The sequence below is a fragment of the Cydia pomonella genome, unplaced genomic scaffold (assembly GCF_033807575.1).
Source record: "Cydia pomonella isolate Wapato2018A unplaced genomic scaffold, ilCydPomo1 PGA_scaffold_81, whole genome shotgun sequence".
In the NCBI taxonomy this organism is placed as follows: domain Eukaryota; kingdom Metazoa; phylum Arthropoda; class Insecta; order Lepidoptera; family Tortricidae; genus Cydia; species Cydia pomonella.
Genome location: NW_026907914.1, coordinates 112,013 through 128,091, shown reverse-complemented (window position 1 = coordinate 128,091; position 16,079 = coordinate 112,013). Strand labels below are relative to the sequence as shown.

The 16,079-nt window shown below is 41.2% G+C and overlaps 2 protein-coding genes across 3 annotated transcripts; both read left to right on the top strand.

Moving 5' to 3' along the window:
* Positions 1-4,304: 4,304 nt before the first annotated feature.
* Positions 4,305-10,533, top strand: LOC133534306 (TRAF3-interacting protein 1-like). The gene is made up of 4 exons (XM_061873410.1): positions 4,305-5,047; positions 9,022-9,129; positions 9,331-9,778; positions 10,435-10,533. Exons 1-4 carry the CDS (start codon positions 4,305-4,307, stop codon positions 10,531-10,533), a joined length of 1,398 nt encoding a protein of 465 aa, XP_061729394.1.
* On the top strand, positions 9,457-15,388 carry LOC133534307 (protein Jumonji-like). 2 transcript variants are annotated; one of them, XM_061873413.1, is made up of 4 exons: positions 9,457-9,940; positions 11,743-11,979; positions 12,748-12,943; positions 13,468-15,388. In XM_061873413.1, exons 2-4 carry the CDS (start codon positions 11,839-11,841, stop codon positions 13,770-13,772), a joined length of 642 nt encoding a protein of 213 aa, XP_061729397.1. In that variant the 5' UTR covers positions 9,457-9,940; positions 11,743-11,838; the 3' UTR covers positions 13,773-15,388. The 2 variants fall into 2 exon arrangements, with proteins under 2 accessions (XP_061729397.1, XP_061729395.1); XM_061873411.1 differs by having other exon boundaries at positions 9,457-11,979.
* The last annotated feature ends 691 nt before the right edge of the window (positions 15,389-16,079 follow it).

Sequence of the window (16,079 nt, the reverse complement as noted above, 5' to 3'; positions counted from 1 at the left end):
ATATTGTTGTACTGTATTGTATTAATCGTAAAAAAAATTGGCTATATCACTGGGATACAATAAAAATACGGTCGCTTATTGACCTCATTGTTACAGCAATACATTAACTAGCTTTGGAGAATTTGTTATTTAGGAAATCTACCTCTAAGGTTACATATAACACACTCAAAACCAGGAGATAAACTACAAGTGCGAAATGCATTTACAAAACAAATCTATAGAGGTATAGTGCTTAAAGGAAATGTCGCGATATGTAATAACGCATTATAAACAAATATCTATCGAGGTGAAAAGCGACTACAGTGAAGAAAGGCAGGGAAGTAAATATACTATGAATCTTATACACCATTGTAAATGGCGACCAGAAATCATGCTACAAAAAAAAATCTGTTCAGAAATTATGAGATCGCGGCGAAACGCGAATAGGTGAAAAGCTACAAGGAATTTTTGATTTCGAGGTATACGACTAACAAACGACTGAGCATGACCATTTTATTTTGTTCAAAGTTAGACTACACGGTATAAATCGGTGTTCACTGATTCTACTCCACAGAGGAAGTGGAAAACTCTGGCAGACCCTGCGGTATGGTCGAGGTGTTCGCCCCCTCATACCCGCCATCGCCGGTCCCCTCCAACGGGTATGGTCATACTACCCTCATTTGCTAATAAAAATTTAACCTATGATGTACGGAATAGAATTGATTTTGCCATGCACGTTACAATAGTTATTTGTTTTACAAGGGGGCAAAGTTGTTGTTTAACCGCTCGTGCTAATATTGATACCCGAGCAAGCGAAGAGGGTGGTTAGAGTAGCGCTACCTCGTTTCACGCAAAATAGGCACAATGGTTGTCGATTTGCGGAAAATGCCCAGAAGCACTAACTAACTAAGCGAAAGATTCCAAAATTAAACCACGAGCGTAGCGAGTCGTTCGAGAAGTGGAATCTTTGCGAGGGTTTCAATGCACGAGGGTTAAACAAACTTTGCCTCCGGGTGAAACACAATTTTTCAACACACCAACACGAGGAAACTACTAACTATGAAATACGAAAAAATTCAAATGAAATGAAATCCAAATGAACGTAATAAAAAATCGTCATTTAAAAGTCAATTCTACCAGCAAACATAAGGAAACAATTCAAAATTTGCATCCGATTACTTTGCCCCACATGTGGATAAAATGCAACTTTCTCATTCGTTTTTGAACAATCTAGAGGGTCTTTACCAGTTGGTGTGATGAAAATATAACTGTATTACAATTGAAAATTATTTAAATTTCATCGATCTTAAGCTGCCGCCGGAGCTGTGCGAGGTAGCTAAGTGGTGCGAGGCGTAGCGAGGGTGTGAAGCATTCTAAATAAATATGTGAGCGGGGTGCAGAGAGGCGGGATCGAAGCTTTTTAATGTTTTTATCTACACATATGTCATAAACCCTCTATGATGCCTTCAAAATCCGTAAATAATGACCAACATTACGATAAACTCAATTATAAAATCTTTCGCTTACTCGGGACTCAAAAACACGAGCTGTAAAGTAACTTTGCTCTCGTGTGACACATCAAACTTTTCACCTCAGTAGTGAGAACATATTAAATAAATAAATAAATAATAAATAAATAATTAAAGGTTTAAAAAAATCAACATAAAGTAAAGTTAACCACATTTATTTACATTCATGAATGAAAGGCATCATCATTATGACGAAAGCTTGTCTCACTCCCTGTGAGGAAAGGCTTGTTCGAGCTGCTGAGGTGAAAATATAATTAAATAAAAAAAAATAATAAAAATAAAAAATATTATAGGACATTAGTACACAAATTGACTAAGTCCCACAGTAAGCTCAATAAGGCTTGTGTTGAGGGTACTTAGACAACGATATATATAATATATAAATATTTATAAATACTTAAATACATAGAAAACACCCATGACTCAGGAACAAATATCCATGCTCATCACACGAATAAATGCCCTTACCAGGATTTGAACCCGGGACCATCGGCTTCGTAGGCAGGGTCACTACCCACTGGGCCAAACTGGTCGTCAAATATTTATGTGATATGACTGCATGTATTAATCAGCTATAAATCAAACAAAAAAAATAGTAAAAAAAAACAAAAAATCAATTTTTAACAATATTTATTTATATTATTATTTGTCATTCATACATTCATGAACACGAATATTAGAACATAGATTAAAGATTTGTAGAAAAGTCTATATTGTCTATTCCTCATAACAGCACTTGCGCTGTGAAATCGCTATAAAGTTGCGATTAATGGCTACCAACCTAACAAAATCAACATAATATAGTTTCAAACTAAGTGCATTGTTGTTAACTTACAAAATATTCATTTGGTTGCATAGTAGAAACCATTGCTACATAAGTCAGATACGCGCATGTGACACCCGTAATATAGCAACACCCATAGACTACGAAGACCGCATAGCGTTGCTTGTTAGTGTCCATAGGCTACTGTGGCCAAAATCGAGAAAAAACTGTCCAAATTTAGCAAAGATCAAGTACCAGGGCCTCATGAGTTACGAGGTGTCGCTGACCAGCCGGTCGGTCGGGTCGGACGCGTAAGAAGGTATGCTCGCGTATCTTAGCTGCATACTTTTGGTTTGTTTACCTGGGTGAATCAACTTTTTTTGTTTTGTTATCCTGTCCCGTTGTCCAAGGGACAACAGTGGCACAGTTTGTTTGAAGAGATGTTGTATGCCGTTCTATTAACATGCTTAGTAGGGGGCCCATTATGGACATTGGTTATAACGACCACAAAAACGCAAGTTTAATACATTTAAGCACCATAAAATCAGTATTTCAATGAACTTTTGTCCCCTGCACAACTAATCGTAACCATGGCAACGAGTGACGCTATAAAGTTCTTCTCCCACCTATATGATTATACTAGTTAACATATTATTTTTGTTGACTCATAGGAAAAATATTGTATGCTCATGGCGTATTTATTTCCAATTCCGACGCCTACGGCCCCGGCTCACATTGTGCTCAAGCCACTCGACTTTTTTTACCCCTATACAACGACAAATAAAATTAAGAAGACCAAGAGTGGTCACTCCATACAACGATTTTGTTACCAAAAATACTATTATTTTCGTAGTCTACATCTAGTGTCGAGTAGCAGTACTGAGAGTTCCGCTACTCGACGCTAGATGTCGACTACGAAAATAATAAGCGTTTTGGTACCAAAACTGATGTATACAGTGAGCACTCTATGTACTTTTAGGGTTCCGTAGTCAACTAGGAACCCTTATAGTTTCGCCATGTCCGTCTGTCTGTCTGTCCGAGGCTTTGCTTCGTGGTCGTTAGTGCTAGAAAGCTGAAATTTGGCATGGATATATAAATCAATAAAGCCGACCAAGTCGTACAATAAAATCTAAAAATTTAATTTTTTTTAGGGTACTTCCCCTACACGTAAAGTGGGGGTGAAAATTTTTTTTTTTGCTTCAACCCTACAGTGTGGGATATCGTTGGAAAGGTCTTTCAAAACTAATAGGGGTCTTCAACAAACATTTCTTGATAAAGTGAATATATTCGAAGATAATTGCTCCGAAAGAAAAAAAAATGTCCCCCACCCCCCTCTAACTTTTGAACCATAGGTCCAAAAATATGAAAAAAATCTTGGAAATAGAGTTTAAGAAAGACATTAAATGAAAACTATAGCGGATATGATCAGTTTATCTGTTTTTGAGTTATCGCAAAAAGTTTCCCCTTCATAGTAAAAAGACGTACACCCACAGTTCATCCCTTGGTTAACAATGTACCATACTTTAAGTTCCAGTTTAGCTTATTGTGACGGAAGAGTAACTACGGAACCCTACTCTGAGCATGGCCCGACATGCTCTTGGCCGGTTTTTATTATGTCTCTATGACAACGGTTGCATAAATACTATTTCCATCGCTTGTTTTGTATGTACAAACACCTCGCTCTGCTCAGCTGCTTCCACTGTAGTGGCGCTAAACGAGAATACGTAAATAAAGTTCTAGTATTAATTTATGACAAACCCATCCTTGCACAGCTTGCGTCGAATCGCAGCCTTAATTTGTACTATGTATAGGACGGTGGGCCTTAGGAGAATATAGAAGTTTTCGGTCTTCTCGTTTTATTTTCACATCGTTTAATTCTCAATTTTGTTACGTTGTTAACCCTTTGACACACGATAGGCGTGGCGTTCAAAGGGTTAGACTAAGAAATGTTATAAAATGAAACATTTTGCAACACTTATCGTTTGTTACACAGAGTGGAAGACTGGTGTTTACCCCCAGCCATGCCATGTGCCATGTGTAGGGCATCGCGGTCTCTCAAGTCCCTGTCTGACATCAGCAGTGACATCATCTGGCTTGGAACTCCACCAGGGTGGACCGCGACCCCAGAGTTCCAAGACCCACAGTCCGAAGGGGATTTGGTACGAGAAAAGGAAATAATGGACGAAAACATTAGGAAAGAACTTGAAGAAATCAGATTCGAAGTCTCAGATAAAAGAGAAATGAAATCTAAAAAATCTTCAGAAAAAAATAACGTTTCTGATAATGAGGATTCAGGTATTGATGTACAAGCGAAAAAGAACCAAAATACAAACAAAGCTAAGACAGATAAGGACAGTGAGAAAGCAGGTCAGAAACATGAAAGGGACAAAGAAGACAAGAAAGCGGGACACAAAGAAGGCAAGAAAGTAGGACATAAAGATGATAGGGACAAAGAAGGCAAGAAAGTAGAACAACAAGATGAGAGGGACAAAGAAGGCAAGAAAGTAGGACATAAAGATGATAGGGACAAAGAAGACAAAAATACCGGACAGATAGATGAGGGAGACAATATAGAGAAGAAAGCGGGACAGTCAGGTGAGGGAGACAAATTAGAGAAGAAAGCGGGACATAAAAATAAGAGGGACAAAGAAGACAAGAAAGCAGGAGAGAAACATAAGAGGGAAAACGATGACATCAGTAAACCAGACGATGCAACAAAGAGGATTAAAGGAAAGGGAGTGGGGAAGAAAACTGTGCAGAAAGAAACAAGGGGCAGGTATGTATAGATTATCCGTTTAACTGTTAATATGGTCGGCTAAGTGGAAACATTAGTGGTGATTTTCCCGTTCATACGTTCTCTGTATTGTGGTCATACCTATAAAAAAGAGATGAGCTCTTTTTTATAGGTATTCAATATCACCACTAACTATATTTGTACTTTTTTTTTGATATTCCTGTTTCTATAAGAACTAGGTTACTTCAAACAACGCTAAACACAGGTAAATTAATTCTCCGTGAACAGACGTTTAGCATACAATCTGCAACAATAAACGCAAAAATCAAAACATGAAAAACAAATCAAATTTATTTTTCACGTCAGCAGCTGGAACAAGGGTAATTTTCTGCTTAAAAACAGTTTGCAAAATCGCATTTTGCTCACCGAGTGAGACAAAATAACATTCAAGTAACCTTTATATTCGAATGTCATTTCACGTGCAGGGCCTGATACAAGTTCGAAATATTTGGATTCTATTGTCTTTGTCCCTTTCACGTCATTAGCAAAAAGAAAGAGACAAAAATAAGATACGTAATTCAACGGTATATTGACGGTTGATATTAGACCCCCGAAATAAGTCAGACCGTATAGTTCCAAAACACCCTACTAGTCCTCAATCGTAATAATTAATTGAAATAAAAATTTAATAAAAAAACCATATTTTACGTATTTTAACTTAAAAAAATACGCAATTGTTACGCAAAGTAAATAATTCTACTTTTAACGATATCTACTATACTTGACAATTAGTTGTATCCGCAATTCGGACCGTATCTTACAAAGTTTTTTTTTTCCAAAAAAAAGTTGTCGATTGAACTGTCAATTGATGTTCGTTACTTCATTATTTCCGTAGGTATTATTTAATTGAAATTTCTTTCGTTTTGATTTATTGCGGTAATTAAACTTAATTGTTAGAATACCTTAATAAAACATGAGTGAAATAGTGATGAAGGCGGATTACATTTTTTCAGGTTGTATTTTTACCTTTCAAATATGTTCACACTGCTGTCGTGAAATTTTTTGTGTACTACACGAGATCAAAGTTATTTACATCTCGTGCGCTTTTGAGTCCCTTACTGCGAAAAATAAAATCTAATCCGTCTTCATCACTATTTAACTAATTAAAATAAGCACTCGAAGAAATATCAAACTTTGCTCTCTTGTTGTACAATAGTACATTGTGCAACGAGGGGGGTAAGTGAAACTTTGGAAGCGAGGGTGGTAATTTGCAATATTCTTACCCCCGGAGTTACACACAATGTTTTTCATCACACTTGCGAAGAAAAAACTAAATTTTAAGCGAAATAATTCTTAAATACGGTGACATATCAAACATTCGTCCGCCATTTTGTAATTTCTTGGCAGGTGAGGACCTATTCGGCATTCAGCCACGATTGAAAGTTATGTAAATAAATTTTAAACGGCTGTTAAATTAATCAAATTAAATAATTTTAAACATAAACAAAAATATTACATTTTAAACGTCAGCATTTTAAAAGTAAAACTCATTTATGCTACTTGGTTTGTATGAATAAGTGACATAATTAAAGAATAAAGCTATAACTCCTTAGGGAATTATAGCTTCACAATCCATAACTCCCGCGAGAACAAAATAGGCCTTTGTCCTTCAGCACACCTGCATGAAATAAGATCTTTTTCGAGCAAGTGTGATGAAAATAACTATTTCATTTTTTTTCCAAAATATATATATATATATATATATATATATTTTAATTTATTTAGAAAACAAACAGCCTTTTACAAATATGTCTAAAGTAAATCAACTAAAAATAGGCCTAAAGTTTCCTACATTACTAAGAAAACTATTACATGGAAATGTAAATTACGCAATTATAAATTACCGGTTTAGTTGTGTGCTACATGCAAGTAAGTTAAGAAAACATACAAAAGTATGAAAAATATGACTGGAACCAAATTGATCAATTTCTAGAAAACAAAATTTGCCGAACTTTGTTCTTGAACACGGACAAACTATGAACAAAAATATCTATATCGTTAAGAGATTCATTATACAAATAACAAGTGCGCCTAAAGAAAGAGTTTTTAGCATACTGTGTGCCACAGGAGGAAATAGAAAATGTGGGTTTAGAACGTGAGGTGAGAAAATATGGTTACAATTTGCTTAAGTTTTGGAGGGGGGAAATGGCGAGAACGAAACCTCGATTTCAAAGATTTTTACGCTGGATTTTTCGCATAAGCTGCAGTTGTCCTTATCGCTCTCATTTTAGGAGCCTCGTCAGTGCGAAGGAGATATATAACTAAAATTATTAAATCTGGTATTTCCTCATAAAAAGTAATATTTACTTTGAACGCCACGGCTATAGTGTGCGGTGGTCATCGTGAACTTTCTCGGAATGGACGAAAGTTAATATGGGCTGTGGGCGCTGTGGCCGCGTGCGTCAACGTTGACGACCGGTTTGGCCTAGTGGGTAGTGACCCTGCCTACGAAGCTGATGGTTCCGGGTTCAAATCCTGGTAAGGGCATTTGTTCGTGTAATGAGCATGGATATTTGTTCCTGAGTCATGGGTGTTTTCTATGTATTTAAGTATTTATAAATATTGATATATATCGTTGTCTAAGTACCCTCAACACAAGCCTTAATGTGCTTACTGTGGGACTTAGTCAATTTGTGTAATAATGTCCTATAATAAGCGGTGATGTCCGAGTGGATATGACGGCCGACTTTCAATCCAGAGGTCGCGGGTTCAAATCCTGGCTCGTACCAATGAGTTTTTCGGAACTTATGTACGAAATGTCATTTGATATTTACCACTAGCTTTTCGGTGAAGGAAAACATCGTGAGGAAACCTGCATACATCTGCGAAGAAATTCAAAGGTGTATGTGAAGTCCCCAATCCGCATAGTCTAGCGTGGGGACTATAGCCTGAGCCCTCTCGCGTATGAGAGGAGGCCTGTGCCCAGCAATGGAAAGTATATAGGCTGGATTATTATTATTAATGTAGTGAAAGAAGATGTATCATGAAGCTTCGTGTATGTCTTCTGCAGCTCCATTGCTCGATTGAGGCAGTATTTACCTCTGACGTTTCGAGGACGGCATTGTCCCCGTGGCCTCGGAGAATACTAGCTAAAGTTGACACCAATGTTTTAGCCGCGCGAGTTTTTCGTGCTACCCGCACCCGTTTTGCGCACTAGGGATGTTAATCACTCGACACACAACACTCACGATATTTGTTTTCGCTGATACATTTACTAATGACTGGATTACAATTGAATGAGATCCTAAAACCATCTTTCCGATTGAAATTGATTTGTTTTTTTAATTTCAATGGCTTCACTACGATCCGTAGAAATGATTTTAGGGTTATGCAGCTCAATCCAGTGATTTGTTTGACTAGTAAATGCTCGGCAACCACAGACTTGTCCTCGAAACGTCGGAGGTATATTAAAAACTTAACTTTACGCTATTAATATTTTGTCCAAAAGAGAGGTATGGGCAATGTGAATGTCATCTCGCCTTGTGTGGTAGGGCACAGCACAGCGGATGTCATTCCAGATCTAGAGCAGAGCCCAACTGGGGAAGTACCTCCAACTTACAGAAAACCGCAGCCAAATAACACTAGACCCTACTCATAGTGTTGTGTTACTTGTGTTCCTGCCGGTGAGTAAGGTTGCCAGAGCTCAACGAGGGGGGTGGGGTTAGGGTCGGCAACGCGCATGTAACTCCTCTGGAGTTGCAGGCGTACATAGGCTACGGAGACTGCTTACTATCAGGCAGGCCGTATGCTTGTTTGCCACCGACGTAGTATAAAAAAAAAATTAAGTCCCGTTTAAGTCAGTTTTTTTTTGTTAACCTTTTGACCGAGGATAATCAGACTTCGTGCGTTCCCATATGGCTCACGATGACACGCCGCGTTCGATAGATGTGGCATTCAAAGGGTTAAAGATTATTGTGTATGTTAAAGGTTACGCTTGTATTTTTTTTTAAATACAGGAAACCGAAAGTTGCTCCGGTCAAAGAGAAGAAAACGTTACCGAAGCGTGCGGCGAAGGCAGCCCCTGCCCAGGAAGAGGTGGCCACCAACACGAGACTTCTCAGGAAGTAAGTATGATAAGATCTCTGCTTGGCCTTACGGTTGACTGGTAGAGTACAGAATGCCTTTTGTACTGTAAGGTTTTCTTTTGTGCAATAAAGGTTAAATAAGTAAATTAATAAGCATATTCTGGGGATTACGGTAAATCCCGGGTTTATTTATCCCCTTCATATGATACAGGTATATACTTATAGAACCTATTTTTCCAGCTCCCGCGACCCTCCGCCGCCAAACCCGGACGTGTACGAGTTCGACGAACTAGAAGGCTCTCGGCCTCCCTCGGGCCTCCGCCGCCGCAACCAGCAGACCCCCGACCCCCCCGCGCAGAGCCCCGAAAGCATACAATACATGGACATATGCCCTACAAGCTCTCAACTAGCCAAAATTAATACAAAAAAAAAAGAAGTTGGGAACGTACTTAGTGTCAGCTTGGTACCTGAGGACGATATATATAAGAAGCGGAAGAATTTGATAGATAATCTGACGAATAGTCCAGCGCTGTTAAACAAGATTTTCAACTCCTTACCGACAGAACTTCAGAACGAGCTTGGGAGCTTGGCCACGGAGGGGACTGGGCGGGAGGAGGCTTATTTGGACGAAAAGGCGGGGACGGTCTTAGAGGCACCCACGTACTATCCTACGGCTGAGGAGTTTGAGGTAATATATTAGTGTTTATTGTATCCACTGCTGACAGAACTTCTCAATGAGCTGGGGTGCTTGGCCACGGAGGGGACTGGGCGGGAGGAGGCTTATTTGGACGAAAAGGCGGGGACGGTCTTAGAGGCACCCACGTACTATCCTACGGCTGAGGAGTTTGAGGTAATATATTAGTGTTTATTGTATCCACTGCTGACAGAACTTCTCAATGAGCTGGGGTGCTTGGCCACGGAGGGGACTGGGCGGGAGGAGGCTTATTTGGACGAAAAGGCGGGGACGGTCTTAGAGGCACCCACGTACTATCCTACGGCTGAGGAGTTTCAGGTAATGTATTAGTGTTTATTGTATCCACTGCTGAACAGAACTTCTCAATGAACTGGGGAGCTTGGCCACGGAGGGGACTGGGAGAGAAGAGGCTTCTTTAGAGGAAAAAGCAGGGGCGGTGCTTGAAGCAACCGCGTACTATCCTACGGCTGAGGAGTTTGAGGTAATGTATTAGTGTTTATTGTATCCACTGCTGAACAGAACTTCTTAATGAGCTGAGGAGCTTGGTCACTGAAGGGACTGGGAGAAAAGAGGCGTATTTGGGGAAGGCAGAGACGGTCTTAGCGGGATCTACGTATTTTCCTAAGGCTGAGAATTTAAATCTGTTTTAGAAATGCAACGGATACCGGATATGCGGCCGCTGGATCCGCCGAATATTCGGTATCCGGAAGCCGGATATCCGGCTAAAAGTTTGGTCAAAAATTAATTAAATTAGATAGCGCGCTTGCTCAAAGTTCGATGCAGGTTGCAACTTATTTATAGTTATAGGCAGCCGTTTATAAATAAGTAAACTAAATTCACATACTGCGAGAATTGAATAGCGCAAATTACAATTTTCTTCGTAAGTGTTTTGCGCGCTGCGGCGCCTGCGGGGCAGCCGCAACAGTCTCCTGGCAATTATAGCTGACAGGCTTGACAGTCAGCTTCTTGTGCACTGGACCAGGGTACACTCACTGGTAGCTACATACACATGGCTCACATGAGTGTATGTAGTTATTACTAGTATATGTGACTGGCTCCAGTTTAAACCCTAAAATATTGTAAGTTTAAACCCTAAAATATTGTAAGTTTAATTTATTTCAATAATAATTTAATATAATTTTTAGAGTAAGTCGTACTAACACTGTATGGACCAAGGTCTGAAATAAATGATTTTTATTTTATTTTATTTTATTGATTTAATATTTTCATAGCGAGTGCAGATTTATTAACTTTGTTTCGTTATTTATAAGATTTAGTAGTGTTTAGTGCATATTGTATTCATAAATATCGTGCTAAATTACTATCCGGAATCCGGCCGGATACTAAGCAGCACTATCCGGAATCCGGCCGGATACTACGCACTATCCGGAAACCGGCCGTATTGTAAAAAATTGCCCGGATACCGAATAGTAATTGGATATTCGTTGCATCTCTAATCTGTTTATATTCGTTTCTTAACTTTATATTACATTTTCACAAGCTTAGTTAAAATTGAGTTTAAGTAACGCAACTTTTACCCTAGTCTTACATTATAATCATGTTGTTGTTGTCCTAAAGCACCCCAGAGGTGTAAAGGGCCTTCACAAGCTCGCGCCACGCCTTCCTATCTTCAGCTCGTCTTCTGGCCTCGCTCCAGCTCAACCCGACCGCTCGTAACTCTCTTAGGACGGACCGTTGCCAAGAGTGTACAGGACGCCCCGAGCCTCGGCTTCCGTCCGGTTTCCACGCGATAGCTATGGTAGCATTATTCGTTTCCCCCCTTCGAATAAATCATGTTAGATCGGTTAAAATAAATATTAGGGGCAGAGAAACACTTGTAGAGAATCGTCATACTTTTTCTATTGCGTCTTGCAAAATAAACTAAGTTTTTATCTCCACTTAACAATGTTTATTATCATGAAATTATGTGTATATGATTATTAACTTATTATTTACAGGATCCGATAAAATACTACGACAAAATCGCCCCCGAGGCCTCAAAATACGGCCTCTGCAAAATAGTTCCCCCTGAAAACTTCAAACCAACATGCACGATGAGCGACACGATCCGCTTCGCGGTCATATACCAGTACATCTCCAAGATGTTCAGCCGCTGGGGCCCCGTGTCCAGGGAGCTGGCTGCCATCAAGGCGCACCTGCGGACCCAGAGCGTCGTGTTCGCGCGGTCTCCCCTCGTGAGTACACCCTCTACCCGCAGGCGACATGATCCAACTCGAAGGCAACTCCTCTGGAGTTGCAGGCGTACATAGGCTGCGGAGACTGCTTCCCATCAGGCGGGCCGTATGCTTGTTTGCCACCGACGTAGTATAAAAGAGTACACCCTCTACCCGCAGGCGACATGACCCAAGTATCTCCTAGGAATAGTTCCCCCGGACGACTTCAGACATGAGCGACACGGTCATATACCAGTACATCTCCAAGATGTACAGCCGCTGGGCCCCCTTGCCCTGGAGACCCAGAGCGTCGTTGGTAAATAAAAATAAATAAGCTTTTGGCAAAATTTCATTTTTGGTACAAGCTTTTATCGCTGACTGTACTTTTTTTTCCACAGGCAACTAATACAATAGACAATTCTAAGAACCCCAAACACACTTAGGTTGCGTTGTTTTATCACAAAGTTCTTAAGGCCACCTCTTGTGTGCCAAAAGTATGCTACATTGGGTTCGGTTCCGGGCGCGTATGAAGGTATGCTCGTGTATCTTAGCTGTATACTTTTGGTTTGTTTACCTATATGATTCTAGTATTATTCTAGTATTATTTTTGTTTTTGACTCCTAGGAAAAGCATTGTATGCAACGTTGTATAAATAGTGCAAAAAATGCTCGTGGCGTATTCCTTTACTTCCGTAACTCACGCCACTCGCCTTTTTTGACCCTTCTTATACAACTGTTGCATAAAATACTATTTCGAGCAAGTGTGATTAAAAACCTGTTACTGTTTTAGTTGGACGGCAGCGAAGTGAACCTCCCCAGGCTATACCACGCCGTGGAACGCAACGGCGGTCTCAGCAACGTCATACAACGCAAGCGGTGGGGCCGCGTCGCCGACGAGATGAAGCTGACCAAGTTGCAGCACCCGGAGCGCAAGCTGGACCCCATATACATGCGATATCTGCTGCCCTACGCCACGTTGTCCGATCGTAAGTTATTAAGATAATCAATCATTTATTTCATATAATGCAAAATGTGAACCTTGAATGTATGAGAACAGTAGTTGTTTTACCAGGGGGTTGTGTTTAACCGCTCGTGCTAATATTGATACCCGAGTAATGGGAAGGTTTCAAAATCGAATCTAGAGCGTTGTGAGGGTTTCAAGGCACGTGTGTTAAACAAACTTTGCTTTACCACCACACCAACGCAAGGAAAATACTACTCGTAACTGTAAACCATCATACGAAATCAATCCAAAGTGAACGTCATTAAATATTTATCATTTAAATTTATCATTTAAAAGTCAATTCTACCAGCCAACATAAGAAAACAACCGCAAAATTTAAATTAAATTACTTTGCAACACATGTGGATAGAATCCAACTTTCTTATCCGTTTTTGAATAATTAAGAGAGCTTTTACGACCTATTGTGGTGAAAATAATCTTTAAACCGAGCCCAAACTACTGTTTCATTAGCAAGTAGCAATTTTTAAGCTCTTTTTCCATTCACAGAGGAACGCCAAAGTATAATGGCGGAAGTGGAAAAATGCTGGACCACCAAGTACCAGAAGATGCTAGAACGGGCCCGCAATCCCTTCCAGCGTCAGAACCGGATGCTGGGCACCGAGTGCGAGTCGGAATCTGACGACGAAGGAGAGGATGGAAACACAGCTGGTGCGCTCCAAGAGGCAGAGGACTGCATAGTGCAGGGGCGCACAATGAACCTCGTCACATTCAAAAAAGTAAGTCAGAATCTGTCGACGAAGTGGAAGATGGCTACACAGCTGGTGCGCTACATGAGGCTGAGGACTGCATAGTGCAGGGGCGCACAATGAACCTCGTCATATTCAAAAAAGTAAGTCAGAATCTGTCGACGAAGTGGAAGATGGCTACACAGCTGGTGCGCTACATGAGGCTGAGGACTGCATAGTGCAGGCGCGGACCATGAACCTCGTCACATTCAAGAAGGTAAGTCAGAATCTGACGACGAAGTGGAAGATGGCAACACAGCCGGTGCGCTACATGAGGCTGAGGACTGCATAGTGCAGGGGCGGACCATGAATCTCGTCACATTCAAGAAGGTAAGTCAGAAACTGACGACGAAGGGGAAGATGGCAACACAGCTGGTGCGCTACATGAGGGTGTGAACTGCATAGTGCAGGGGCGGTCCATGAACCTCGTCACATTCAAGAAGGTAAGTCAGAAACTGACGAAGAAGGGGAAGATGGCAACACAGCTGGTGCGCTACATGAGGCTGAGGACTGCATAGTGCAGGGGCGGACCATGAACCTCGTCACATTCAAAAAAGTAAGTCAGAATCTGTCGGCGAAGTGGAAGATGGCAACACAGCTGGTGCGCTACATGACGCTGAGGACTGCATAGTGCAGGGGCGGTCCATGAACCTCGTCACATTCAAGAAGGTAAGTCAGAAACTGACGACGAAGGGGAAGATGGCAACACAGCTGGTGCGCTACATGACGCTGAGGACTGCATAGTGCAGGGGCGGTCCATGAACCTCGTCACATTCAAGAAGGTAAGTCAGAAAGTGACGACGAAGGGGAAGATGGCAACACAGCTGGTGCGCTACATGACGCTGAGGACTGCATAGTGCAGGGGCGGTCTATGAACCTCGTCACATTCAAGAAGGTAAGTCAGAAAGTGACGACGAAGGGGAAGATGGCAACACAGCTGGTGCGCTACATGAGGCTGAGGACTGCATAGTGCAGGGGCGGTCCATGAACCTCGTCACATTCAAGAAGGTAAGTCAGAAAGTGACGACGAGGGGGAAGATGGCAACACAGCTGGTGCGCTACATGACGCTGAGGACTGCATAGTGCAGGGGCGGTCTATGAACCTCGTCACATTCAAGAAGGTAAGTCAGAAACTGACGAAGAAGGGGAAGATGGCAACACAGCTGGTGCGCTACATGAGGCTGAGGACTGCATAGTGCAGGGGCGGACCATGAAACTCGTCACATTCAAAAAAGTAAGTCAGAATCTGTCGACGAAGTGGAAGATGGCAACACAGCTGGTGCGCTACATGAGGCTGAGGACTGCATAGTGCAGGGGCGGACCATGAACCTCGTCACATTCAAGAAGGTAAGTCAGAATCTGACGACGAAGAGAAAAATGTGGGAACTCAGCTGGTGCGCTACATGACGCTGAGGACTGCATAGTGCAGGGGCGGTCCATGAACCTCGTCACATTCAAGAAGGTAAGTCAGAATCTGATGACGAAGGGGAAAATGTGGGAACTCAGCTGGTGCGCTACATGGGACTGAGGACAAATAAACACACCCAAAAAAATCGATAGTTAGTACATAATCGAACTATTTTTTTAACTAATATAAATGAAAATACAGGTCTGTTAACTAAAGCTGGCGCGTTCACAGTACTCACACTTATGCAATTTCACTATACAGCATGTTTAAAAATAAACCTCCAAATACAACACAGCGCCGCGCGTCGATCACACGTGACTGACTGACACTAACATTTACAATAACATCATGCTGTATTTATAAACAGTAGCAAAAGAAAAACAATAACTGTCTCCTTCACGCTCATAAGATAGACCGCGCGCGAGAGAGACGGGCAGACATTTCATGTTGCGTATGCAGTGCGACGTCACGCCGCGCGCTTATTCACAGACACTACACAAGCGCAATGTGTAAATGTGTTGATCGCGCCAGCTTTAGTTAACAGACCTGTAATAATAAAAAAAGTTTACTATTAAATATTTTTAACAAAATACATAATGGATATATACAGAGGATTACTATAACTAGCTTAAATCTAAAATAGGCCCTTGAGGCATTGTACCTAGGATGCTGGTGGCATTTCCTCGTTGTATCGCAATACTGATAAGTTGTGCGAGGAAGCCGCCAGCTCTTCGGCCACCTCACCAATTACGTCAACCAGACGTTTCGCTTGTGCGCGCTGGGACCCCATTATTCAAATTGTTAACAAATTTGAAAAAAGTGTTTACATACATACATTTCTTATGGGACCGTCTGCAATTATCGGGGGTTCTTATATTAGCGAGAATCCTGAGGTATTGAGGATCGCTAAATAGTGGACGAGTCGTCCGCAGCCCTATTCGTTTTGATATAGAATATCAGTAGGT

Coding starts and splice junctions, on each gene's coding strand:
- LOC133534307 (XM_061873413.1), top strand. CDS start 11,839: ATGAGCGACACGATCCGCTTCGCGGTCATATACCAGTACATCTCCAAG. Junction 11,980..12,747: donor TGTTCGCGCGGTCTCCCCTC/GTGAGTACACCC, acceptor TTACTGTTTTAG/TTGGACGGCAGCGAAGTGAA. Junction 12,944..13,467: donor CTACGCCACGTTGTCCGATC/GTAAGTTATTAA, acceptor TTCCATTCACAG/AGGAACGCCAAAGTATAATG.
- LOC133534306 (XM_061873410.1), top strand. CDS start 4,305: ATGTGTAGGGCATCGCGGTCTCTCAAGTCCCTGTCTGACATCAGCAGT. Junction 9,130..9,330: donor AACACGAGACTTCTCAGGAA/GTAAGTATGATA, acceptor CTATTTTTCCAG/CTCCCGCGACCCTCCGCCGC. Junction 9,779..10,434: donor CTACGGCTGAGGAGTTTGAG/GTAATATATTAG, acceptor AATCTGTTTTAG/AAATGCAACGGATACCGGAT.